The sequence below is a fragment of the Phoca vitulina genome, unplaced genomic scaffold (assembly GCF_004348235.1).
Source record: "Phoca vitulina isolate PV1807 unplaced genomic scaffold, GSC_HSeal_1.0 scaffold30, whole genome shotgun sequence".
Classification (NCBI taxonomy): Eukaryota; Metazoa; Chordata; class Mammalia; order Carnivora; family Phocidae; genus Phoca; species Phoca vitulina.
Genome location: NW_022589733.1, coordinates 24,347,997 through 24,375,824, shown reverse-complemented (window position 1 = coordinate 24,375,824; position 27,828 = coordinate 24,347,997). Strand labels below are relative to the sequence as shown.

The window sequence follows — 27,828 nt, the reverse complement described above, 5'->3', positions numbered from 1 at the left end:
AGAAGGATGACGGAGAAGGGGTGGCTGGAATGAAACCTCTAGCTGCATTCCACAAAGTCCCCTCCCCCAACCCTGAGGACCCATAGCATCTCACATTTCCATGTTTTTTTCAAGCTGTGCCCCAGCACCTCATCCTGGTTTCCTTAGACCTACAATCCCCCCACCATCCTTAGACTTAACAGTAGAGAGATGCCAATTAAATTTATCAATGCTAGCTTTATGCCAAGAGGATCCCCAACTTTAAATTTAGGAAGCTTTAAAACAATGGGTGAAAGTGTAAGCATTTTAGTTAAGAAAAGGTTATCTGTGGAAATAGAAACTCCAAAATTAAAGTATCAAATGGAATAAAGACAGGTAATGGGGCCAAGTGCAGCAGGCCTGGGTGTGGAGTCAGATGGGTGGAGATCAGAATCTGGAGACAGCCCCTACTGGCTGGGTTCTGCTATGCACAGTGCATCGCCCCCCGGCCAGCTGTGCCCAGCGCGCTGCAAGACTGAAATGCACCCACATGCCCAGGCTGTAAGAACTGTTTCCGAAGTTTCATCTAAAACCACTTTGATTTATGAGGATTACAAGGAATTTTCTTTTTTTCCTGATCTGGATTTCTAGGACCTTGGGAGCAAACAGCTCACGAAAGGACAGTTACCCCAATGGTTACCTCTGCATTTGTAAAGGTGGGTATGTTTTCTCAAACCATTTGTAATTTGCTGATTTGTAATAATGACCTTGTAAAAATGACTTTTCATGGGTTTTTCTGTCTTTACTATTTTTTTGTATTAAAGATTTCCTTGTGTAAACAATTTTTCATGGAGAACACAGGCTCAAGCATACCATCCAGCTATGAAAGCTAGAGCCTGAGAACAGAAGACAGCCGTTTTATAAAGAGAACCTGCCTTATGTTAACGAATGCTAATTATTTAACTTGTGTTATGAGTGAATAATTGTGTTACGAGTGAGTTATGATGTTGTTTTAGTATAAATGACTTAATTTAGGGACCAAGGAATGCATGAAACATTTTCCATTAGACTTAATGGTAATTATATTTTTTGACAGAGAATTTTATTATCCAGGACCATAAAATCATACAAATACACACACCCACACCCACATATACTTAGATCTTTATTTTAGAAATGTGTTGTACACACACAAACTCTCTCTCCCCCCTCCCTCTCCCTCTTCTCGTCTGACCTGGAAGCATTTGCACTTACACATTCTTCTCCATGGAATACCATCCAGCCATGGTATAGTTTTACTGTAGTTTATTCAATCATTCTCTTACTGATGGTTATTCACATTGTTTCCTTTTTTTGTCCTTATCAAAAAATACAATATACATTGATAAACATATAATCTTAAGTTTAAACTGGCACTTTATCTTTTCTTAGGGATAGATTCCCAGGAGTCAGACTCCTGGATTGAAGGGTCTGTGTATCCTTAATGTTAAGAGTTGCACTTTACACATTTCTAACAGCAGTGTATGAGATGAATCTTCTCCCCTGCTTCCTTGCTGGTAGTAGACAAGAGGACAGTTTAGAAAGACAAAGACTTACTGGACTATAGCTGTTCTGGTAAAACCTGTTCAGAAAGTCACTCACATTCATATATAGTCACAGCACATCAATGACATTCAGAAACAAGGAAGAAAAAGGCCAGTTGCCAGTGACAAATCTAGTGTGCGATTTATGACTGATCAGGAGAGAAATGGGAATTTGAAATCAATACTAAGATGGTTTGCCTCTGAGTTATGCAAAAAGCTTTTTTTTTTTTTAGGTTAATTGTTAAACATATGGAGAGATCACTGAAAAGTCTAACTTCTAAGGTGTTTGTGAACCTTTAAAGGAAAGGCTTAACCTGTACTAAAGAGTTCCAAAGGGAGATGCTTTTGGTTGATGACCGTGAAACTCAAGGAGTGGAAATGACTCCTTTAAACAGAATGTGGCAAAAACGCATTTCTAAAGTGTTGTGCACATGGACATTTTAAAAAGCAGTAAGACATCTACTGACAGTTTCTTAAATTTTTTCTCTAAAGTCTCTAAAATGTAACATTTGTGAACCACATACACATCCTACTTTTTTATAAGACAATTTGTAAAATATTAAGAGAAATAGGGAAACAAAAATAAAAATACAAGTAGTTTCTGGGTTATACACTATGTTGAAAGACATGCATTTGTACGTAAACAAACAGCCCACTGCAAAACAACTGTGCGCTAGAGACAGGGCCTCTTCAGTTGGGGCATGCACGGAGTGCCGGCCCACAGTGCTCTTGCACTCTCGAAATCCCCTCTTAATTATGGCTCATTTACATATTGATGTGATTAGCAACCCCAGAAACAAGTTAAAACTTCAACATTGTCTTCTGTTTATTGAAGAGGCAGCGGAATAACGATGGTCAGACCGACTCTCTATGCCAGCGAGCAGTAGGAGAAAACATAGGCCATCTGCCACGGAAACTGTTACCTATTTCATGTGGAATGCATACTGGCTCGGAAAGGTACTGAAAAACACGCTATGTTTAGCATGGAAAATCTTATTCGTGCCCCAACTGTCAGAGGACAAGAATTTCAAACTCCCAGTAACTGTTAAATTTACATGTGTAGATCTAAGATAGGATCACACATAACCACTAAATTCCTAAGGTATTGATCCTTTATGCTGCTGACCAGAACATTTCATTCTTGAGTAATTCAAGATTTTAAAAAGCTCACTGTAATACAACTAAGCATGTCTATTTACAACTGGATATATGCTGATGTAGATTTAGCTGGGCATCGTATCTAACTTTGGGTATAACACTGTTCTGAGGGGACCCTGTTTTTACATGTTTTGATGTGATGGATTGTATCTCACTATGAATTTCCATGTTCCTTCAGTACCTTTGTGCGGTTTCTCCCCCATGGTCAAGGGTTGGGGTGGAAGGGTTTTCCACAGTCCTGGCTGGCTGCATTCTCAGGGCTTTTCCCCCAAGTGAACTCTTTGATGGACACTGAGCCGGGATTTCCTGCTGAAGGCCTTCCCACATTCAGAACACTCGTATGGTTTCTCTCCTGTGTGGATTCGCAAATGTAATCTAAGGGTTGACCTCTGGCTGAATGTCTTGCCACATTCAGTACATTCATAGGGTTTCTCCCCGGTATGAGTTCTCATGTGTATAATGAGTTGTGAGTTCTGGATAAAGGACTTCCCACATTCACTGCACTCATAGCGTTTCTCCCCTGTGTGAATTTTCTGATGTATAATGAGGTTGGATTTCTTGAAGAAGGTTTTTGCGCATTCATTACACTCATAGGGTCGTTCTCCCGTATGAATTCTCTGGTGTGTAGTAAGTTCAAATTTCTGGGCAAATGTCTTGCCGCAATCACTGCATTCATAGGGCTTCTTCTCCATATGTGCTCTCTGGTGTACGATGAGGTTTGACTGGTGGGTGAAAGCTTTTCCACATTCAATACATTCAAAGGGTTTCTCCCCCGTATGAATTCTTTGATGTTTAATGAGGTTTGCTTTATGGGAGAAGGTTTTCTTACATACATTACATTCATAAGGTTTTTCTCCAGTGTGTATTCTCTTGTGACTAATGAGGAGTGACTTAAAGGAGAAAGCTTTGTCACAGTAATTACAAATAAAAGGTTGTACCAAATTTCTAATTTTTTGATGTTTAAAAATGGCTTCTTTAAAGACTTTTCCACTTTTGTTATATTCAGAGTATTCTAATCCATTATGGGTTTTCTCTTGCTTCAGATAGAGGAGTGCTTTTCCAAATCCGTTACACTCGTCAGCTCTCTTTCTTACATAGCTTCTATTATTATTAAGTAAGTCTGAATTTGATTTCAAAGTTTTTTCATATAAGTCATATTTATAGGGTACGTGCCTTAAAGAAACAAAATCTGTGCTGAGATTAAATGTTTTTCCAAAGAGATTACCTCTCTCCTCAATTGGGGTTTGGTTCTTAAAAATGATAAATGGCCTCGCCTGCTCATCGGGGTTGCTGTGGTCCCTCTCCGTCTGGTCGTCAGCCTTCCACACCTCTAGGAAAGAGCACATGAGAAACGCTCGGTCAGCCCCTGCTCTATAATGTTCGAGGATGTGAAGTCTCTACAAGTGTTCTATCGTGGGGCTGCCTCTTCAGTGCGGGATCCAGTCTTCTAGTACTAAAAAGTCTCCAATGCAAATTTTGCCTAGTTCTTGGCAAAAAAAATAAGTGGGAGCTGACAATGGACGCAAGTGGCAGTGCCACATTACAAAATGGCCCTAAAGGGTAAAAAGGACAGCAAACGGCACAAATGGTGTGGGAAGTCTGGGGACAAAGGAGATTCAGAATTGTCCTCAAGGACACTGAACAGTTAACATCTTCATCTGCTTGTTTTCTTGGTCTGTGCTAAGGGGAAAAGGCCTAGGCTGATCTGAGCTTAGCAACTACCCCTTAGGCTCTGAATGACCATGATCTGCTCATCTCTGCCACGCAACTTTTTTTTTTTTTAAAGATTTTACTTATTAATTTGACAGAGACACAGAGAGAGAGGGAACACAAGCAGGGGGAGTGGGAGAGGGAGAAGCAGGCTTCCCGCTGAGCAGGGAGCCCGACATGGGGCTCGATGCCAGGACCCTGGGATCATGACCTGAGCCGAAGGCAGACGCTTAACGACTGAGCCACCCAGGCGCCCCTGCCACGCAACTTCCAACACTTCTCACCGGTCTGCAGAGCTGATTCTATTGTAAAGATCCAAATCTCTAAAGTATGACTTTTGCAAGTGGATGACACGATCCAGAACTCCTATTTTGTGGGAAATAAAATTAATCCAAGGGTCCAAGATCCTTGAGGCAGAATCCTTTGTTTCACTACTTTTTTCTACTGAAATATCTTATTTTTCTCCTACTATGTTTAGTTTCTTCTCTAAACCAGTCTTGTCCCTACTTTTATTTGAAAGAAATCTTAAGGATCAGATTTATCCAACCTTGACCTAGACCTTTAATAACCTTTATTTTTATCTGTATGGTCCTGGTCATTCCTGACTCTTGTGATCCTGCTGCCATGTGTGTCTAGGACAAAGACATCGCCCTTACACTAAAAAAAAATTTTGTTGGGTTTTTTTTTCCTTACAGCTATTACATTAATTCCATGACCTAAAATATCACAGTCACCATTCTGGCAAACTGACAAAACTAATCACAAAGGTTTAAGAAAGGTTAGGCAATGTCAAGTGTGAGGGGAAAATACAAAAAAACAGGAAAAAAGTTAAGCAGGACAGACATAATCAGAGGTATGAGTCGGAGGTCTGAGGAATACAGGTTATCTGGTCTTGGCCAGCGCTAAAGGTTTGGGGACCTGAAAAATTGCTTCTTAAAAAATATTTTAAAATATTTTAACCCACTCATGATCCCTAGGATATTACTTCCCTTGGCTTCTGGTTCTCCTTCCCTCTTTTGCCATCTTCCCTAGAAAACTGTGAAATGGCAATTGTTAATATGCTATCTATACTTCTCTTCCTGTTGCTTGAAAATCACATCTGGTTTGACACTATCAGATAACTTGCTAATGGAACATAGCTCCTAACTGCTTGGACTTCCGAAATCGCCAAAATAAAGAAGGTAGAACTTCAGAGTCTGCACTCTCTCTCAGCTTTAACAACTGAAGCTGAAGGACAAAACCACTAATTCAGAAACTCAGAATTGCGGGTACGGAAGAAAGTACACAAAAGGTAGGCAAACACTAAGGTACACCCGAAAGAGGTCCTTACCCACTGACAGTAAGTTGCTATAATTCTCCAGCATCACATCCATGTACAGGATCCTCTGTGAGGGGTCCAGCTGCTCCCATTCCTCCTGAGTGAAGTCCACAGTCACATCCGTGAATGAAACGGATCCCTGAAATGGCATATTGCTATTCATTCTGAAATGATCAACATTTGATAATGTAGAAAAGGATATGTGAAAACTTACTCTTACCTTGTTACAAAACAGTCATTCACCAGAACACCAACTATACATCTTCACGGTTTTATGTTTCCAAACTATCTTTATAACAGTTAAAGCATTTATTTAGATTCCCCCCTACCTCTGACACTATCATATGTGACAGGCGTCGAAGATTAATCAAACACTGTTCTCTGAAAATGTGTACAGGGAGATAAATGCGTAAATATGCAGTATTGAATGTTACCAGTGTAGAGATGATGCTCACGTAGGTACTTCTGTGGTATCACACCAGACAGTATTAAAGAGTTAAAGCTTTAAATATATAAAGGCAGAAGAGGAACTTACAATTATAAGACAAAATGTCAGGCATCCGTAGATCTCTCTACCATAGCCAAGCCATAAAAATGGTAGAAGAGCAAAAATAAACAAGTGGAACTACATCAAACTAAAAAGCTTCTGCATAGAAAGAAAACCATCAACAAACTGAAAAGGCAACCTACTGAATGGGATAAAATACTTGCAAATCATCTGATAAGGGGTTAATATCCAAAATATACAAAACTCATAGCTCAATAGCAAAACAATCCAATTAAAAAATGGACAGAAGATCTGAACATTTTTCCAAAGCCCTATATATGGCCAACAGGTACATGAGACGATCGCTCAACACATCACTAATCATCACAGAAATGCAAATCAAAACCACAGTGAGGTATCACCTCATACCGGTGAGAATGGCTGTTATCAAAAAGATGAGGAATAAATGTTGGCAAGGATGTGTAGAAAAGGGAACCTTGTGCACTGTTCGTGGAAAGGTAAACTGGTACAGCCACTAAGGAACACGGTATGAAGCTGCCTCGAAAAACAGAACTACCACATGATCCAGCAATTCCACCTCTGAGTATTTGTCTAAAGAAAACGAAAACACTAACTTGAAAAGATACATGCAGGGCGCCTGGGTGGCTCAGTTGGTTGTGTCTGCGTTTGGCTCACGTCATGATCTCAGGATCCTGGGATAGAGTCCCACATCAGGCTCCCTGCTCCGCGGGAAGTCTGCTTCTCCCTCTGCCCATCCCCCCCCCACTCGTGCACATCCTCTCACTCATAAAAATAAATCTGAAAAAAAAGATATATGCACTCCCCTATATATACATGTTCATTGCAGCCTAATTCACAATAGCCAAGATACAGAAACAACCTACGTGTCCAAGGGCTGACGAGTGGAAAAGGAAATGTGGCACATACATACAATGGACTATTATTACTCAGACATAAGAGAGAAAATCTGGTCACTTGTGACACATGGATGGATTTTGAGGGTATCATGTTAAGCAAAATAAGTCAGAGAAAGACAAATTGTATCCTCTCACCTATATGTGGAATCTAAACCCCAAAACCACCAAGCTCATAGATACAGAGAACAAACTGGTTGCTACAGTGGAGGGTGGAGAGTGGGCAAAGTGGGGGAAGGGAGGTCAAAAGGTACAAACATCCAAGTATAAGACAAGATGTAGGGGTGTAATGTTTCTGCATGGTGACTAGAGTTAACAATACTGAATTGTATATTCGAAAGTTGCTAAGTTCTCATCACAAGAAAAAAAATTGTAATAGGTATGGTGGTGGATGTTTACCAGACTCATGGAGGTGATCATTTAGCAATATACACCAGTATCGAATCATTACACTGTACACATGAAACTAGTAATCCTATGTCATTATATCTCAATAAAAGATTAAAAGAAAATGTTCACAGTCACATTTTACATTAAGAGCCCAAAGCCCAAAAACAAATGTTCATCAATAGATTTTTTGTGGGGGGCACCTGGTGGCTCAGTCGTTAAGCGTCTGCCTTCGGCTCGGGTCAGGATCCCAGGGTCCTGGGATCGAGCCCTGCATCAGGCTCCCTGCTTGGCGGGAGGCCTGCTTCTCCCTCCCCCACTCCCCCTGCTTGTGTTCCCTCTCTCACTGTGTCTCTCTCTGTCAAATAAATAAAATCTTTAATAAAAAATAGATTTTTTTGTGGTATATTAAAACAATTAATTGAGTCCTATAAAGCAATGAAAATGAACTATTTCCAGCTACACAGGGAGGATTTCACAAGAGCTTCAAGAATCCTGGCTAATTTCTATTTCTTGGCCTGAATGGTGGCTATATGGATTTTATTAATCTGCATCCACTTGGCTAAATGATAAGTACAGTAAGAACTTCTGCATGGCTGCTAGACCAACGAGGGGGATAAACCTGTGGCACATTACTTTGACTCAAGTTACAATAATTTATTTTTTAAACAAGGTTTTTTTTTTTTAAATTTTATTTAAGAGAGAGAGAGAGTGTGTGTGTTCACGAGACCAAGAGAGCACAAGCAGGCAGAGGGGCAGAGGGAGCGGGAGTAGCGGACTCCTGCGGACGCAGGGCTCAATCCCAGGACCCCGGGATCATGACCTGAGCTGAAGGCAGACGCTTAACCATCTGAGCCACCCAGGCGCCCTCAAGTTAAAATAATTTAGAAATGACTCCACCATCAAATGTGAAAATATTCTTTTTTCTCACAGTGCTGTTTTCCATACTCTATACAAACAAAAACCCCCCAAAATTGTTGATAAAACACAATTTTGATACCATAGCATTGAAAGGGATGTCAAGCATGACTGACTTCAAAGACTTGTCAAGACAGTATGGTTTCCATCTGGAATGAATTTCGTGTTCTGGGGGGAAAAAGCCTATGGCCATGAGGAGAGGTGTGCCTAGCATATCTGATATCCAGAGCAGACCATTAATACCCCTTCCTCACCCCTTCAAACTGTTAGATATTCCTTGACTTATGACAGGGTTACATCCTGATAAACCCATCATAATGTGAAAATATTGTAAGTTGGAAAATGCATTTAGTACACCTAACCCCCTGAACATCGTAGCTTCGCCTACCCTAAACATGCTCAGAACACTGACATGAGGGGCGCCTGGGTGGCTCAGTTGGTTAAGCGACTGCCTTTGGCTCAGGTCATGATCCTGGAGTCCCTGGATCGAGTCCCGCATCGGGCTCCCTGCTCAGCGAGGAGCCTGCTTCTTCCTCTAACCCTCCCCCCTCTCATGTACTCTCTCTCTCTCTCTCGCTCTCTCAAATAAATAAATAAATCTTAAAAAAAAAAAAAACCACTGACATTAGCTGACATGTAAGCAAAATCATCTAATTCAAAGCCTATTTATTTTATAATAAAGTGTTCAGTACTTCATGTAATTTACTGAATTCTGTACTGAAAATGATAAACAGACTGGTTGTACGGGTACAGAATGGTTTTAAGTGTACTGGTTGTTTACCTTCATGATTGTGTGGCTGACTGGGAGCTGTGGTTTCTGCTGCTGCCCAGCATCACAAGAATATCCTACCACATATTGTGAACCCAAGAAAAGCTCAAAATCCCAAGTACAGTTTCTACTGAATGTGTATTGCTTTCACAACATCGTAAAGTAAAAAAAAACAATAGTTAAACAATCTTATGCTGGAGACTGTCTATACATCTAAACTGTCACCTCCCAATTGACTTTTGAGTACAAGAATCTTCTTTAACCTATTCACATTCTCTCTATTCTGAATCTACGTATCTTTCATCTTCAGTTACGACCTTTGATTCCTTAGGCCTTGGTGATTCTTCCCAACTGTCACTGCCCCTGTAAGATTCCATACCTCCAAAATCTAGATTACACTTGTCACCATCTTTGAAACCCTTGCCCTACTGACTTCCTACCGTCTCCCATTCATAACTCCTAGCCTTGGGAAAAGTAGTAAGAAAAAAATGACATAAAGGTCTGAGTACTACAAATGACCTAGTTATACTGAACAAATTTGCAGGTAGCCTAATCAGCATTATTTCATGACCTCTTCTAGAATTCTTTAGCCACTTGGCATGGGAGCAGAGAATACAAGTGGTGGGTCATGCGTGAGATCAAGGCCACGGAGGGTCAACAATCATAGAGCCAACGTTTTCCCAGTAGTAAATATTTATTCTTATTATCAGATCACTTCTGAAATTACAGTTCGAAAAACAGGATCATTAGGAAATTTCCAAGGGTCTAAAGTACTAGGGACACAAAAAGCAAGATCATTCTTCACCCTGATAGGCAAGCTAGAGAACCCCTCAAGTCTTTCCTTTGCTTATTGTTTCCACTGAAAACCCAAATTACAAAAGCCTCTTCTTATTTTGTCTCCCCTTATTCTCATCTACCCCACATTCTAAAGCTAACATCATTTTTCTAAAGAATAGCTCTAGTACACGATTACCTTGAGTCGACACAATCATTATCTACTAAAAATTAATAAACAATGACTAGCTCAGTATTCAACATCATTCAACTTTCTTTTCCATCCCTCTTTCCCATGGCTCTCCTCTCTATGCAAAGATCTTTCCAGTAAGATAACATCCTAGATCACTTAGATGTGATCCTTCCATATTTTGAGTCCCTGATCGGTTTTAAACCCTGGGGTATTTTGTTTCTATCTCTTGTGGCAATTTTGCCTTGCTTTCTTTTGTTAAGTGTGTCATATTCCTTCCATTCTCCCCGCTAGATGCTAAAATTTTTTAGACCAGAAATTGTACCTTGCTCATCTTTATATTCCTGTTAGCACAGAGTACATGAGTTTATGTTAGGCACAAATTAAAAAAAAAAAAATGCTAAATTGAATGGAGTATTCAACTTTGTTTTTCATTATCTTCTTCTTCCTGAAGAGACATGCTACATAATTCCTATAGCAACATCCTAAGTAGCCAGCCAAAATAATACAGCATCTGTATTGTTCATAGTCAGATTGTGTAAAGATTTTGGTAATATTTGCTAAATCTTAATATCTGGCTCATTTTCCTGAGATGTCATGCATGCTCTAGTATGCTTGTCTCTTCATTAAAAATGTTTTTTATTCAGTTTGTAATCTACATGATTCTTGGATCAATTCTGGCTGTATTTGTACTTGACAATAAATTTGTATCTAGGTACCAGTTTTACTAGTGGTTACTCAGCTTCTCAGCATGGAGTAAGTATAAGTGAAACCATCTCCACATTTTCAACATAATGTAAGTAGAGACATACAATGTGATTCATCATCACCCAGGCATAAGTCATGGGCCACATAACCTCCCACAAAAGAAAGGAACAGCACATAGTAAAACTAAACAGGAAAAAAGAATGTCAGAAAAGATATTTTAAAAATATGTAACTGGATTTAACAGCAGGTCAGACACATCTAAAAAGATGATGAGAAAACTGGATAGGTCAGCAAGGAACCTAGACTGAAACAGAGAAAGAACAAAGGATGGGAAACACATCAAAAAGCCTAAAAGACACATGGGACAAACTAAAAAGGCCTAATATACTTGCAGTTGGAGTCCCAGTACAAGAGGAAAAATGCAACAGAAACAATACTTGAAGAAACAATGGCTTAGAATTTTCCAAAACAGCTCACACACCAGACCATTGAACACTATTAACCCCAAGAACAAATACAAAGAAAATCACATTTATTTACATCATAAAACTGCTAAAAATCCCAGAGAAAAAAGACACACTGCCTACAAAGACACAATAAAACAGCTGACTTTTCTTTTTTTTTTTTTTTTTTAAAGATTTTATTTATTTATTTGACAGAGAGAGACACAGTGAGAGAGGGAACACAAGCGGAGGGAAGTGGGAGAGGGAGAAGCAGGCTTCCCGCGGAGCAGGGAGCCCGATGCGGGGCTTGATCCCAGGACCCTGGGATCATGACCTGAGCTGAAGGCAAACACTTAATGACTGAGCCACCCAGGCGCCCCAACAGCTGACTTTTCAACAGAAACAATGTAAGCCAGGAAACAACAGAGTATCTTCAAAGTGCTGAATGAACAAATGAATTGGCAAACTTTCTATAAAGGGCCAAGTAGTAAATCTTTTGGATTCTGCAGGCCACATGTGGTCTCAACTACAAGCAATCAAGTCTGCCATTGTACTGTGACAGCAGGCATAGGATATTTGTAAACAAATGGGCATGGCTGTGTTCCAATAAAACTTGATTTATGGACACTGAAATATGAGTTTCATATAACTTTCATACCATGAAATACTATTCTTTTGATTTTTTTTTTCCAGCCATTAAAAAAAACGTAAAAAACACTTTTAGCTGTGGATCATACAAAAAGAAGGCTGAAGGCCATTTGGTTCATGGGCATTAGTTTAACAACCTGATCTAAAATGATGGCTACTGGGGTGACTGGGTGGCTCAGGAGGTTAAGCATCTGCCTTCGGCTCATGTCCTGATCCCAGTGTCCTGGGATCGAGCCCCATGTCGGGTTCCCTGCTCAGTGGAGAGTCTGCTTCTTCCTCTCCTCTTGTTTATGCTCTCTCACTCTCTCTCTGTCAAATAAATAAAAATCTTCCAATAAAATAAAATAATGGCTACTAAATAATAAATGTCAGGTAAGTGTTAGGTAATTTTACTATAAAATGATGAGAACCATAAAAAAGACAATTAAATCTAACAAGAGTCAGGTAGATACAAAAAGCATCAGGGGGCAATAAGTCAGCAAAATATGTTGTTAAAATAACTACATAGGGGATGTGGGAAGGAGGTGTTAAGTAATTAGCTGAAACTAATATTTGGATTCCAGCAATCTGGGAGTTGTAGCAGAGAGAAAGTATTGTGTGTGTATGGAAAATATAAATTGTAATTAACTTCTTAAACTTTGTTTAAAACATAAGCACCAAAAGAGTAAGCTAAACCTTTAAAAGAATGGAAATAGGGGCGCCTGGGTGGCTCAGTAGGTTAAGCGTCTGACTCTTGGTTTCGGCTCAGGTCATGATCTCAGGGGCCTGAGATCAAGTCCTGCATTGGGCTTCGCACAGAGTCTGCTTGAAATGCTCTCCTTCTACCTCTGTCCTTTCCCCACTCTCTCTCTAAAATAAATAAATACATAAAATCTTAAAAAATATATATATAATTTTTAAGATTTTATTTATTTGTCAGAGAGAGAGAAAGAGCACACAAGCAGGAGGAGTGGCAGGCAGAGGGAGACGCAGGCTCCCTGCTGAGCAGGGAGCCCGATGTGAGACTCGATCCCAGGACCCTGGGATCCTGACCAGAGCTGGAGGCAGACGCTTAACCGACTGAGCCACCCAGGCGCCCTGAATGGGAATATATTTTGGCAGACCAGGAGAGGAAGAAAAGTGCTACAAGTGTCAAGAGGAAGAAAATCAGTAATCAAAATAAAAATAGAATAAACATTTAATAAAAGGTTAAGATCCTCAGAGAAGTTTTCTTTTTAAAGGTTTATTTATTTTAGAGGTGGGGAGGGCAGAGTGAGACAGAAAGGGAAACTTAAGTAGACTCCACACTGAGTGCAGAGCCCTACATGGGGCTTGATCTCATGACTCTGAGATCATGACCTGAGCTGAAATGAAGAGTCAGATGTTTGACATAACCAACTCTGCCACCCAGATGCCCCCAGATAATTAAAAAAAAAAAAAAAAACAAAAAACCACATACTTTTTACAAGAGGCAAACTTAAATAGCAAAGCTTCAAAATAAAAGGCACAGAAAAGCTGGCACAGGAACATCAATAATTAAAATATTAGTGAAAACAGAATTCCAAAAATACGTATATGCCACAACCCTCAAATTCTATAAATTCTATTTAATGCATACAAAAGTATGGAAAAAGAGAAGTGCACATACCTGCACAAAACTTACAATACTGGCTACCTCTAAAGTGAGGAGACAAGCTTTAATGGTCAAGAGGATTTTAGCATTGAATAAGGTGACTTAATACCAGGAGTAACAAGAGCCTGCTAGGGAGATCAGAACCGTGATAATGAGAAAGACTAAGAGAATTCAATATAAACTGTGTCACATAAAGACAAGAACTTACATATATATACATGGTATATACATGACATATATATATATTTATATAGTCTTTCTCTCTAGTGTGTGTGTGTGCGCGCGTGTGTATATATGTGTATATATATTATGTATACCTACAGTATGGAAGCAAATAAGCCAAGATGTTAAGTCTTAACTACTGGATACTGTAATAGGTTGATAGTTATTAGGCTGAGCCATATTGAAATTGATGCCATTCAACTGTTGTGACATACAAATATTGTACTTTCATATAGCTCAACCCTAATACAATTTTATTTGTATTCCTCTGCATTTTCACACTTGACAAAACCAAACAAAAAAAGGTGAGAAAAAATACATTATGAACTATCATGCAAACAGAATTAAAAAACAAATCATCAGAAAATTTTAAAACACTGGGTACAAAGAGAAAAGCCCACAAGTTTCTGGATAGAACTGAAAGATCACATTCTGATAAGTAGAAAGGCCTCTGGACTTCATGCCTACAACACTAAAAAGCAATCACTTTAAAATTCTGAGAGGGGGGCGCCTGGGTGGCTCAGTCGTTAAGCGTCTGCCTTCGGCTCAGGTCATGATCCCGGGGTCCTGGGATCGAGCCCTGCATCGGGCTCCTGGCTCAGCAAGGAGCCTGCTTCTCCCTCTCCCTCTGCCTCTCCCCCTACTCATGCTCTCTCTTTCAAATAAATAGATAAAATCTTTTAAAAAATAAAATTCTGAGAGAGAAAAACAACAATAAAAGCTGGACCAATATATAAGATAATTCGCAGGCACTGGAGACCAACCATTGCAGGGCTACAATTATTGAAAGAACAGTGAACATAAGGGGAGCACAATGATAAAAGCGCGGGGAAAAAAAAAAAAAATCAATCTTGAATTCTATACACAGCAAAAATGTCCCTAATGGTATTTTCTCTAAAAGGTAAGCACAGAGAAACAGACCCCAAGCAGCAAGTGGCACTGTTGCCACATTGAAAAAAATAAAAATTAGCATGTGGGTCTGCAAAGCAACTGAGATTTGGGGGCAAGATAATGAACATAAAGAAGACATAGAGAAGGGGCTCTAAAATTCTGCATAAAAATTCACCTCAGATCTCTGGGTGGTTCCTAACGTGCACGTAGGGCAAGCCTCTAGGAGAACTAGTAGATGGCAACAGTTTTGTTCTGCCAGATAGTTAAGTTATTGGCAAAACACAATTTAACACACTTTAGAGGGAGTTATGTATTATACATGCATCCAGCAAATAAACAAAGATTACTAGAAAATACGTGAAAAACCAAAAAAAGCAGTGATAAGACAAGAAACAAGAGGTGAACAGTCAACAGTATATATTTAGAGATAATCCATGGATTAGAGTTACTACATAAGACTTCAGATTAACTGTAAAGTATTATGTAAAAGAATACAGAGAGGGGAGCCTGGCTGGCTCAGTCTGTAGAGCATGTGACTTTTGATCTAGGGGTCATGAGTTCAAGCCCCATGTTGGGGGTAGAGTTTACTTCAGAGAAAAAAAATACAGAGAAAAAGATGGATAATGTAGATAAAAATATGAGAATATTTCAATAAAGAACTGGAATCTACAAAAGAGAAGCAAATGAACATCACAGAACTGCAAAATGTAGTTTTTAACTGAAATTAAAAACTCACTGTAGAGACTTTAATAGCAGACACGACACAGCAGAAGACAAGAACTGTGCACTTGAAGGCAGGCCAGTAAGATGATGTCTAAACTAACACAGAGAGGAAAAATTGGAGGAAAACCCAAAATAAGAAATGTGAGGTACGGGGGCGCCTGGGTGGCTCAGATGGTTAAGCCTCTGCCTTCGGCTCAGGTTATGATCCCAGGGTCCTGGGATCGAGCCCCACATAGGGCTCCTGGCTCAGTGGGGAGCCTGCTTCTCCCCTCTCCCTCTGCTCTCCCCCTGCTCATTCTCTCTCTCTCTGTGTCTCAGATGAATAAATAAAAAAAAATCTTAAAAAAAAAAAAAAGAAATGTGAGGTATGGCCAAGAAGTCTAATGCACTATTGCTTAAAATGCTGAAAGCAAAACCAAAAAAGAGTAATGTGTAGTCTCACAAGAAGAGGGGGAAAGAAAAAAAGGGGGGGACAGAAACAATATTTGAAGAATAATAGCTGAGAATTTTACAAATATGGTAAATGGCATCAACCACAAATCCAAAAAACTCAATAAAGCCCAAGCAGAATAAATGCAAAGACAACCATATCTAGACACATCATACTCAAACTGGTGAGTGCCAGAGAATAAGAGAGTATCTTAAAAGTAGCCTAAAGAAAAAGATCCCTTTCCTTCAAGGAAAAAAAAAAATGAAGACTTATTTCTTAATAGAAATCACAGAAGTGAGACAAAAACAGAATGTCATCTTTAAAGTACTGAAAGAAGGGGTGCCTGGGTGGCTCAGATGCTTAAGCGTCTGCCTTCGGCTCAGGTCATGATCCCAGGGTCCTGGGATCGAGCCCCGCATCGGGGTCCCTGCTCAGCGGGGGGGGCCTGTTTCTCCCCCTCCCTCTGCTTCTCCCCCTGCTCATATTCTCTCTCTCTCTCTGTATCTCTGTGTCTCGAAGGAATAAATAAAAAAATCTTAAAAAAAAAAAAATAAAGTACTGAAAGAAAAAACAAACCCTAGAATTCTATACCCAGGGAAAGTATTATTCAAAATAAAGGTAAAATAGGAGAGCTGCCTAGGTGGCTCAGATGGTTGGGTGTCTGCCTTTGGCCCGGGTCATGATCTCCAGGTGCTGGGATCAAATCCCATGTTGGGCCCCCTGCTCAGTGGGGAGTCTGCTTCTCCCTCTGCCTCTGCTCCTCCCCTCTGCTTGTATGGCATGCACTCTCTCTCTCTCTCAAATGAATCAATCTTTAAAAAAGGTAAAATAAAGGCATATATAGAGATTAACAAAACCTGCAAGAATTCACTGCAATATAATGTATACTGTTCTTAGATAATATTGAACTGGTATAATATTAATTCAGGATGATTAGTAAAGTATATAAGCTGTAATCCCTACAGAAACCACTTAAAAAATACATCACAAAAGCATTAATCATAAAAAAGTAGGTATGGTTGTATTTCTATAACCACAGATAAAGAAGGGCATTCCAAAATGATAAAAGGGTAAATCCATCAGGAAGACAGAACAATCATAAATGCACATGCACTCAATAACAGAGCTTCAAATTACATTAAGCAAAACCAGACAGAACTAAAGCAAGAAATGGACAAATACATATTCATACTATCTATCAATCAAGTATCACAACAGAATAAAGACATTTTCAGAAATGCAAAGTCTACAAAAACATATCCCTCACATACCCTTTCTTAAGAAGATACTGGAGAATGTATTCCAATAAAACAATAGTCACCCAAACAAGACAAAGACATGGGAAGGGGCAAGAAAACGATCAATATCAGAAGTGAAGGAAATCCCTAGGAAAAGTGTGAAAGAGAATGCAGGATGGCAGGGATTCTCTACTGACACCAAACTGCTTGTCACAGAGACTGGAATAGTGTGATTCAAAAGCAGGCATTTTGAGGGCTGTCACAAACAATATGCCTACTGCATTGTACCACCTTTTTAACCTGAGGGCAGAATGCCTGGGTGAACCTGGCCCAGATTCTTTTCCATACTTGGTTTGACTTGTTTTGAACATGTGCTGATGACAACTCTTTCTCCCCTCCAAACCAGGCTGCCTTGGATCAGATGAGGACACTCACTTCTTGTGTTCTGCTTTGATCTACTCCTGAGAGTGGGCAGTTGACCAGTGAGCTAAGAAGCAAGAATATAGAGCAACTCACTTGCTCTAATTATATTTCTACCAGACATTCAATACCTGATCCGCACTTTGACCCTGCCAGATGGCCCAAGCATGTGAGCCCTATGTTTCTCATGACCTTGCCAATGACTTCTCCAATGGGATTTCTGGAAACTCTCAGAAAAGCTGAAGCCAGACTATGACTCAGAGACTCTATTCAACTCATTTTCTCCTAGAAACCTTTATCCAATACCAGCAAAATTTCTAGACACAACTAGACTTATGCTTACTTGATCATTTTTGCCATACTTCTCCCCAGTAAGGCTGTATCATTTTAGACTATGACCAATAACGCATGACTGGTTACATCTCTTTAGTTAACACTGGCTAATGTAACTTGAAAAAACAATGCTTAACAACCCAAAGGATACAAATGTAGTGATCTGAAGGGGCACCTGCACCCCAATGTTTATAGCAGCAATGTCCACAATAGCCAAACTATGGAAAGAGCCCAGATGTCCATCAAGAGATGAATGGATAAAGAAGATGTGGTATATATTTACAATGGAATATTACTCAGCCATCAAAAACCTGAAATTTTACAATATGTAATGATGTGGATGGAACTGGAGGGTATTATGCTAAGCAAACTAAGTCAATCAGAGAAAGACAATGATCATATGATTTCACTCATATGTGGAATTTAAGAAACAAAACAGGATCATAGGGGAAGGGAGGGAAAAATAAAATAAGATGAAATCAGAGAGGGAGACAAACCATAGACTCATAACTATGGGAAACAAAATGAGGGTTGCTGAAGGGGAGGTGGATGGGGGGATGGGGTAACTGGGTGATGGGCATTAAGGAGGACACATGATGTAATGAGCACTGGGTGTTATACACAATGATGAATCACTGAACTCTACCTCTGAAACTAATAATACACTATATGTTAATTAATTGAATTTAAATAAAATTTTTAAAAACCCCAAATAACAAAAAACACCCAAGTCTTGGCAAAGGGAACATGGGTGCATAAAAGGACATCTTTAGATCTTAATGTCTGGAAGAAAAAGAAAAAAGAACTCCACCAATCAGAAAGAAAATTATGCAAAACAAGGTAATATAAATTCCAGTTACAGTTTCTCAAAATTGAATTTTATATTGATTAGGGATACATATAGATAAGCTGTAAAATCTTTAAAGAAAGCAGGAGAATAATTCACAAAAATATCCAGATAGTGGCTACCTAGTAGGAGGACTGAATCATAGAATGTATCATAAAGAAGAGAGAATGTTCTATTTCTTTTTTTTATTTTTATTTTTATTTCATTTGAGAGACAGCCTGTGTGTGCAAGGGGGGGGGGGGTGGGGCAGAGGGAGAAACAGGCTCCCCACTGAGGAGGGAGCCCGATGTGGAGCTCAATTCCAGGACCCTGCGATCATGACCTGAGCCAAAGGCAGACGCTTAATTGACTAAGCCACCCAGGCACCTCAGAGAATGTTCTATTTCTTACCTTGGGTATGGTACATGGGTGCCTATTTTATTATTATTCTTTAAGGCATACATATTTATTATACACATTGTTATAATGTGTATAAAGAGTATTACAATGCTTTAAATACTCCTCTGTATATATGTTACATTACACAATTTACAAAAAAACGAGGAAACTCTGTTCTGATATGGAAAGACTTCAGATATGTTACTGAGTGATAAAAATACATAATCAAGAGAATGAAAAGACAAGCCACAGATAGGGAGAAAATCTTTGCAAAACACATACCTGAAAAAGGACTGGTATCCAAAATATATAAAAGAACTCTTAAAAATCAACAATATGAAAGCAAACCACCTGATTTAAAAATGGGCCAAAGACTTTCACAGACACCTCATCAAAGAAAATATACAGATGGCAAATAAACATATGAAAAGATGCTCAACATCATGTCATAAAGGAATTGCAAATTACAATGAAATACTGCTACACACCTATCAGAACGACCAGAATCCACAACACCGACAGCACCAAATGCTAGCAAGGATGTGGAGCAACAGGAACTCTCATTTGTTGCTCTTGGGAATGCAAAATGGTACAGACACTTTGAAAGACACTTTCGCAGTTTCTTAAAAAACTAAACATACCCTTACCATATGATCTAGCAATTACACTCCTTAGTACTTATTCAAGTAAGTTATTTTATCTCCTGCACATGAATGTTTGTAGCAGCTGTCATAACTGTCAAAACTTGGAAGCAACCATTCAATAGGTGAATGGATAAATAAATGACGGTACATCCATATAACAGAATATTATTCAGTGGTAAAAAGAAATGATCTATCAAGCCATGAAAAGATATACAGGAACCTCAAATGCATATTTCTAAGTGAAAAAAACTAATGGTTACATACTGTATGATTCCAACTATATGACATTCTGGGAAAGGCAAAACTATGCACACAGTAAAAAGATCAGTGGTTTCCAGGGGCTCAGGGAGAGGGAGGGAAGGATGAACAGATGGAGCACAGCGGATTTTTAGGCCAGGAAACTATTCTAGGAAACTATAGTGGTGGATACTTGTCATATATTTGTCAAAATCCATAGACCGTACAACACCAAAAATGAATCCTAATGTAAACTATAGATTTTAGTTAAAGTGTCCATATTGGCTCATGAATTCTTTTTTTTTTTTTTTAAAGATTTTATTTATTTATTTGACAGAGAGAGACACAGTGAGAGAGGGAACACAAGCAGGGGGAATGGGAGAGGGAGAGGGAGAAGCAGGCCTCCTGCTGAGCAGGGAGCCCGATGCGGGGCTCAATCTCAGGACCCTGGGATCATGACCTGAGCCGAAGGCAGACGCTTAACCGACTGAGCCACCCAGGCGCCCCTGGCTCATGAATTCTAACAGGTATACCACGTTAATGGAAGATGCTAATAACAGGGTATTGTGTAGAAGGAGTGAAGAAGTATATGGGAACTCTGTACTTTTTGCTCACATTTCTGTAAATTCAAACTGCTCTAAAAAAATGAAGTCTATTAATTAAAAACAAAATAAAACTCATATAGGATGCCTGGGTGGCTCAGTTGGTTAAGCGTGTGCCTTTAGATTGGGTCATAATCCCGGGGTCCTGGGATAGAGCCCCACATTGGGCTCCCGGCTCAGTGGGGAGCCTGCTTCTCCCTCTGCCGCTCCCTCTGATTGTGTTCTCTCTCTCGCTCACACTCTCAAATAAATAAAAAGTCTTTATAAACAAATCAGCATGATTAATATGCTATCTTATAATAACCTATATTTGTACTTGTGTAAATATGTACATATAAACTCTGGAAAGCTACTCAAGAAAGGAATGACAGTGGTACTCGTGGAGGCTGGGGGAGAATTTAAATACACACCCAGGGATTTACTGAATTCTTTGGCATCATGATAATTTGATTGAAAAAATAAAATACACATAAAACCCTGCATTTGCAGTGAAGAATGCTACATAAAATAACCAGAGACAAATTGATAAACCCACTGTGTGTGGGGATGTTGTCCAAAACACCATCTATATGAAGGTCCATAAAATTTATTCAGACCTAATACCAGAGAACCAAGGAGATGACACTCATACTCAATTCAAAACAACTTGTTTGCTTTTTGGCTGCTGGTACTGATCATTCTTACTATGTTTTCCTTGAGTTTTACTCATCTATGCCTTTCTATTTCATTTTCTGGGTCCTTAGAAACTTCCTCAGATGCACTGAAAAATAAAGTTGGGAAAAACAATCAACTCACCTGGGATTTGTTCATTTTTTGCAGTTTTTGGGTGAAGCCTGGGAACTATGAAGGCAGAACTGGAAGACAGAAAAAGGAAGATATTGTTATTAATGATTGGACCTGCCTTGGAACCCCTACAATGACTTGTTTACAGAGCCTTACACATCACTTGGGAAAACACCACCTACTGGGATAGTCCCTTGCCTCTTCAGAAGGGACAGAAAAGGGGTGCCTGGGTGGCTCTGTCAGTTGAGCAGCCGACTCTCGATTTTGGCTCAGGTCATGATCTTGGGGTCCTGGGATTAAGCCCTGCATTGGGCTCCATGCTCAACAGGGAATCTGTTTTCAGATTCTCTCTCTCTCCCCCTCTGCCCCTCCCCCTACTTGCAGTCTCCTTCTCTAAAATCAATCCTTTTTAAAAAGATTTATTTATTTTTTAATTTTTTTATTGTTATGTTAATCCCCATACATTACATCATTAGTTTTAGATATAGTGTTCCATGATTCATTGTTTGTGCATAACACCCAGTGCTCCATGCAGAACGTGCCCTCCTCAATACCCATCACCAGGCTAACCCATCCTCCCACCCCCCTCCCCTCTAGAACCCTCAGTTTGTTTCTCAGAGTCCATCGTCACTCATGGTTCTTCTTAAAAAGATTTATTTATTTATTTGAGACAGAGAACAAGCCAGAAGGTCAGAGGGCGAGAGAAACTCAAACACACTCCAAGCTGAGCATGGAGCCCGACGCAGGGCTCAATCCCATGACCCTGAGATTACGACCTTAGCCAAAATCAAGAGTTGGAGGCTTAACCAACTTAGCCACCCAGGCACACCTAAATAAATCTTAAAAAAAAGAGAAGGGACAGAAAGGATCATGCTGTCAACATTCATCTTCAATCAAACATTATGAGATACCAGAAAAGGCAAGACTAAGACAACCCACTATCAAGAGACAAAGCAATCAACACAAGCTTCAACTGATGAAAATATCAGACAGGGAATTTAAAACAATTATGATTCATCTTTTAAAAATTTTTATGGAAAAGGTGGACAACATGAATAAACAAATGGGAGATTTGAGAAGAGATGAAAACTGCAAAAAAAAAAAAAACCTCAAATGGAAAATACAGAAAGCACAGTAACAGAGTTGAAAGAATACCTTCAACAGGTTCAGTAGTAGACTCAATAAAGCTGAGGAAATTTTCAGTAATTCTGAAGACAAGTCAAAAGAAATTACCCAAAATGAAACACAAAGACAAAGGAGAATGAAAAATTAAATAAACAGATAATCCAGGGGTGCCTGGGTGGCTCAGTCGGTTAAGCAGCTGCCTTCAGCTCAGGTCATGATCCCAGGGTCCTGGGATGAAGCCCTGCATCCAGCTCTCTGCTCAGAGGAGAGCCTTCTTCTCCTCTCCCTCCGTCTGGGGCTGTGCCTACTTGTGCTCTATCTCTCTGTCAAATAAATAAAATCTTAAAAAAATAGAGAATCCAAAGGCTGTAGTACAGTATCAAACAGCGTAACAAACACGTCACTGGAATCCCAAGAGGAGAAGAGAGAATGGAACAGAAGTATTTGAAGACATAATGACTGCGAATTTTCCAAAAATAAGGAATGATACCAACTATAGATCCAAGAAGCTCAAATAATTTATCCAAACAGGATAAATACCAAGCCAAACCATATGCAACACATCATATTCAAACCACTGAAAACTGAGGTTAAAGAGACAGTCTTGAAAGTAGCCAGAGGGAAAAGTGACACATTATATAGAGGACCAAGATAAAGAGTCACAGCCAATTTCTCATTAGAAACTATACAATCCAGAAGATAATGCAGTGACATCTTTAAAGTACTTAAAAAGGGAGGGGGGCAGGGTGCCTGGATGGCTCAGTTGGTTAAGCGACTGCCTTCGGCTCAGGTCATGATCCTGGAGTCCCAGGATTGAGTCCCGCATCGGGCTCCCTGCTCAGCAGGGAGTCGGCATCTCCCTCTGACCCTCCCCCCTCTCATGTGCTCTCTCTCTCAAATAAATAAATAAAATCTTAAAAAAAGGGGGGGGGCAACTATCAACCCAGTATTCTATACCCAGCAAATATATCCTTCAAAAAAAACTGAAATCAAAACCTTTTTGAACAAACAAAAACAGAGAATTCATTACCAGTAGACTTGTACTACAAGAAATATTTAAAGTAGTTCTTCAGGTAGAAGGAATATGATATGAGACAAAAACCTGGATCTACACAAAGAAATAAAGATCTCTGGGAATAGTTAAAGATGACTCTAAAGGAAACTTTTTCTTTTTTTTTTTTTTTTTTAGATTTATTTATTTGACACAGAAAGCACAAGCAGGGGAAGCGGCAGAGAGGAGGAGAGGGAGAAGCAGGCTTCCCGCTGAGCAGGGAGCCTGACGCGATGAGATGCGACGCAACACAATGCAGGGCTCGATCCCAGGACCCTGGGACCATGACTTGAGCCGAAGGCAGTTGATTCACCAACTGTGCCACCCAGGCGTCCCAAGGAAACTTTTTCTTACTTTTAATCACTCTAAAAGATAACTGATTTGTCAAAAAATAGCAGCAGTTTTGTGGGCTTATGGTATATGTAAAAGTAAAAGACATGACAAGAGCACAAAAGATGGGATGATGAAATTGGGAGTATACGGTCATAAGGATCTTATATTATACACAAAGCAATATAATATTACTTAAAGGTCCACTGTGATTAACTCCAGATGTATATTGTAAACTCTAGAGCAACCACAAAAGAAATTTTTTAAGAGGTATAAATAAGCCAATAGTGGAGAAAAAAAATGAAATCATAAAAATACCCACTAATCCAAAAGTAGTCAGAAAAAGAGGAAAATAAGAACAAATAGGACAAGTAGAAAAAACTAGCAAGACGGTAGATTTTAATCAAACCATGCTGATAATTGGTATAAATACACCAAAGAAATGATAGAGGTTGTCAAACTGGAAAAAAAAGCAAGGCCAAACTATGTGCTGTTTATAAGCAGTCTGAAACATAAAAACATAGCTAGATCAAAAGTAAAAGGATGGGGATCTAAAACTAATGATGTAATGTATGGGGATTAACATAACAATAAAAAAATTTAAAAAATAAAAAAATAAAAAAGTAAAAGGATGGGGGCGCCTGGGTGGCTCGGTCTGTGTCTGACTGACACAGTGTCCGTGTCTGACTCTTAGTTTTGGCTCAGGTCATGATCTCAGGGGCCTGAGATCAAGCCCCCCATGGGGCTTCATGTTCAGCGTGCAGTCCGCTTGTCCCTCTCCCTGTGCTTCCCCTCTCCCCACACATTCTTTCTCTCTCCCCCTCTGTCTCCAGAATAAAATCTTAAAAAAAAAAAAGTAAAAGGATGAAAAAGATATGCTTTGTAAACACTGATCAAAAGAAAGCTAGAGTGATTACATTAATATAAAACAGAGTAGACTTCAGAATATTACCAGAGACAGTGATATTATGTCACTGTGATAGATAACACCTGATAAATGTGCCAAATGACCAGAAGACCTAACAATCCTAAATGTATAAGTACCTAACAAAAGAACTTCAAAATACAAGAAGCAAAAACTGACAGAACAGAAAGAAAAAAATAGATAAATCCACAATTATAGTTGGAGACTTTAATACTCTTCTCAGTGACAGAACAGGTAGACAGAAAACCAGTAAGGATACAGAAGAACTGAACCACACTATCAACCACCCTGACCCATTTCATATCTATAGAAGACTCCACCACCAACAGCACAACAGTCATTAAAGTACATACTAAAAATTCCTAAGATAGATCACATTCTTGGCCAGAAAACAAACCTCAAGTTTTAAAGAACTGAAATTTGTAACAAAGTATATTCTTTGAAACAGAATTAAACTAGAAATCAATTAATAGAAAGAGATCTGGAAATTCCTTCCTTCCAAATATTTGGAAATTAAACAACAGACTTCTAAATAACCAAGGGGTGAAAAGTCACAAGGAAACCTTAAAAAAACCATAGAACTGAATGGAAATGAAAGCACAACATATCAAAATTTGAGGGACATACCTAAAGTCGTAATACAGCATTAAACTATTAACTATATTAACTGTAACTATAAACACTGCATTAGGGACACCTGGGTGGCTCAGTCAGTTAAGCGTCTGTGTTTGGCTCAGGTCATGATTCCGGGGTCCTGGTATCAAGTCCCGTCAGGCTCTTTGCTCAGCAGGGAGACAGCCTCTCCCTCTGCCTGCCGCTCCCCCTGTTTGTGCTCTCTCTGACAAATAAATCTTAAAAAACAAAAAACATTGCATTAAACTATATCAGAAAAGAAGAAGGATTTTCATCAATGAACTCAGCTTCCACCTTAAGAAATCAGAAAGAAAAAAGGAAATCAAACCCAAAGCAAACATAAGGAAATAATAAAGCATAGAAATATATTTAAAAAAAAACTTCAAAACAGAAAAACAACAGAGAAATTCAAGAAAACCAAAAGCTGGTTATCTGAAAAGATCAGTAATACTGAAAAACTTCTAGGCAAACTGACCAAAAGGAAGAAAAAAAAGGAGGACACCAATTACCAGTATCAAAAATGATGGAGGAGACACTACTATAGATGCTATAGATATTAAAGAGTTATTCTTTAATAATAAAAATAACTTATCTACAATAATTAAGGAGGCAAAAACAAAAAGGAGGAGAAATCCCAAATATACAAAATAAGAACAGTGGAAAATATCAACAAAAACAAGAGAAAAAATATGAAATAATGGAAAAATGATTAAGTCTTCAACAGCAATAAAATACGACATAAGAATAAAGTTGAGAGGGGCGCCTGGGTGGCTCAGTCCTTAAGCGTCTGCCTCTGGTTCAGGTCATGATCCCGGACTCCCAGGATCCAGTGCCACCTCGGGCTACCGGCTCCGCGGAAGGCCTGCTTCTCCCTCTCCCACTTCCCCTGCTGTGTTCCCTCTCTCACTCACGGTCAGATAAATAAATAATATCTTAAAAAAAAAAAAGTTGAGAAAAATGACAAACTTTTGTCATTAAGGTTATCAAGTGCCGTTAAGGGGGACAAAACAAAACAGGACTTGAACACTGGGAAGGCCTGCAGTTAAGACCCAACATCATAAAGGAGTCCATTCCCCCTAATTAAATGCAGCCATTAATAGGATCATCATAAAAGTATAGACAGATTTTTTAATACAACTGATTCCAAAGTACAGTGGGAATCATAAGTCAACTTGCATAATCTCAAAGTGGGAAGAGCAGTAAATTCAACTACAGAGAAACTCAAAACGCCTGCATGGCTAAACTACCAGTGAGCAAAATCAAAAGGCAAATGAAAAAACCTGTGCCATTCACACAAAGTACTGGCTGGCCGTATGATCTCGGGTATTCCATCCATCTGAGCCTCCGTTTTACCTCCAGTTGCAACTGAGATACTAGCGGCGTCACAGGCTAGATGTAAGGATCAGAGGAAGATTTAGCTTTAAAGGCTTTCGCAAAAAGATTTGGCACGCCGTGTGCATCAGGCAACTCGCGCGGGCTTTCATGCCTCCCGGCACCTGGCGAGGCTCGGGCACGCCGCACGCGGCTTCCGGGCGCCGCCAGGTGTGTCCGGCCCCGCCCCCGGCCTCGCCCCGCGCCCTCGGGGCCTGGTCACGCGCGCACCCGCGCGGGCTTCCGGACTCGCTCCCGCGCGGCAGGAGACACTTGCGGCCGGTCGGCGGCGCTTCTCCTGACAAAGGGAGGAAGGCGAGCCCTCGCCGCCGCCGCCCTCCCTCGCTGCCGTCTCCGCCCCCGCACGTCCGGCCAGGCGGGCCCCGCCAGCCCCGCGCCGACGACAGCGCCGGGCGGCCCCTGACGCCGCCCCGGGGGTCACCGCCGCTTGCGAGTCGCCGAAGTTTGGGCTCCCACCCCGCGCGGACAGGAGCCCATCCCTCATCTCCTTCCCCTCGGCCCTCAAGCCCCGCGGAGCTGCGTGGCAACCCCCCTCATACCTGGAGGGGCACAGCCTCCACTTGTGGCTCAGTGCCAGGCCGGGTCACGGCGCGGGTCGGTGAAGACGCGCGGAGACCGGGGCCCTGTCACCCACTCAAGGCAGGAGGTGGGGGAAGGGCAGCCACCGGCGCGCTCGCAGTATTGCACATGCGCAGATGCAAGGGCTGCTCGCCGTCCCAGGGTCCTCTGAGTTGTGGTTTATCCAACTCCGGAACTACATTTCCCATAAGCCTTTGGGCGTGCCGCTGTAGGGACTCTCAGGAAGGTCTTCTAGTTTGGCGGGTGGCAGGAGCCTGACCGAGATAGTCCCCGGCGGAGGCGATAATCCCGGGTCTGAACTGTTCATTTCCTCCAGAAAGGGTTATGAATTATAACTACCACTTACCCCCAAATACAAAAACCTGGCCTTTAAAGATTACATAGGTAATCTATGATAACTAATTAGAAAATATGTATAAAATAAAAGTAAATGTCACCTATAATTTT

At 40.2% G+C, this 27,828-nt stretch overlaps 1 protein-coding gene across 3 annotated transcripts; it reads right to left on the bottom strand.

Annotated features, from left to right (window-relative positions):
- Positions 1-726: 726 nt before the first annotated feature.
- Positions 727-27,468, bottom strand: ZFP1 (ZFP1 zinc finger protein). Of its 3 annotated transcripts, XM_032424444.1 has the most exons (4): positions 27,342-27,468; positions 21,359-21,417; positions 5,740-5,866; positions 727-4,029 (listed from the first exon to the last, which is right to left on the bottom strand). In XM_032424444.1, exons 2-4 carry the CDS (start codon positions 21,371-21,373, stop codon positions 2,954-2,956), a joined length of 1,218 nt encoding a protein of 405 aa, XP_032280335.1. In that variant the 5' UTR covers positions 21,374-21,417; positions 27,342-27,468; the 3' UTR covers positions 727-2,953. The 3 variants fall into 3 exon arrangements, with proteins under 3 accessions (XP_032280335.1, XP_032280334.1, XP_032280336.1); XM_032424443.1 differs by lacking the exon at positions 27,342-27,468 and having other exon boundaries at positions 5,740-5,891; positions 21,359-21,414; XM_032424445.1 differs by lacking the exon at positions 27,342-27,468 and having other exon boundaries at positions 5,740-5,882; positions 21,359-21,376.
- Between the last annotated feature and the right edge of the window lie 360 nt (positions 27,469-27,828).

Bases quoted from the DNA above. Each gene is read 5' to 3' on its own strand.
- ZFP1 (XM_032424443.1), bottom strand. From the start codon at position 5,890: ATGAATAGCAATATGCCATTTCAGGGATCCGTTTCATTCACGGATGTG. The intron at 4,030-5,739 runs GTAAGGACCTCT...GCTCTTTCCTAG, and splicing joins TAGCAACTTACTGTCAGTGG to AGGTGTGGAAGGCTGACGAC.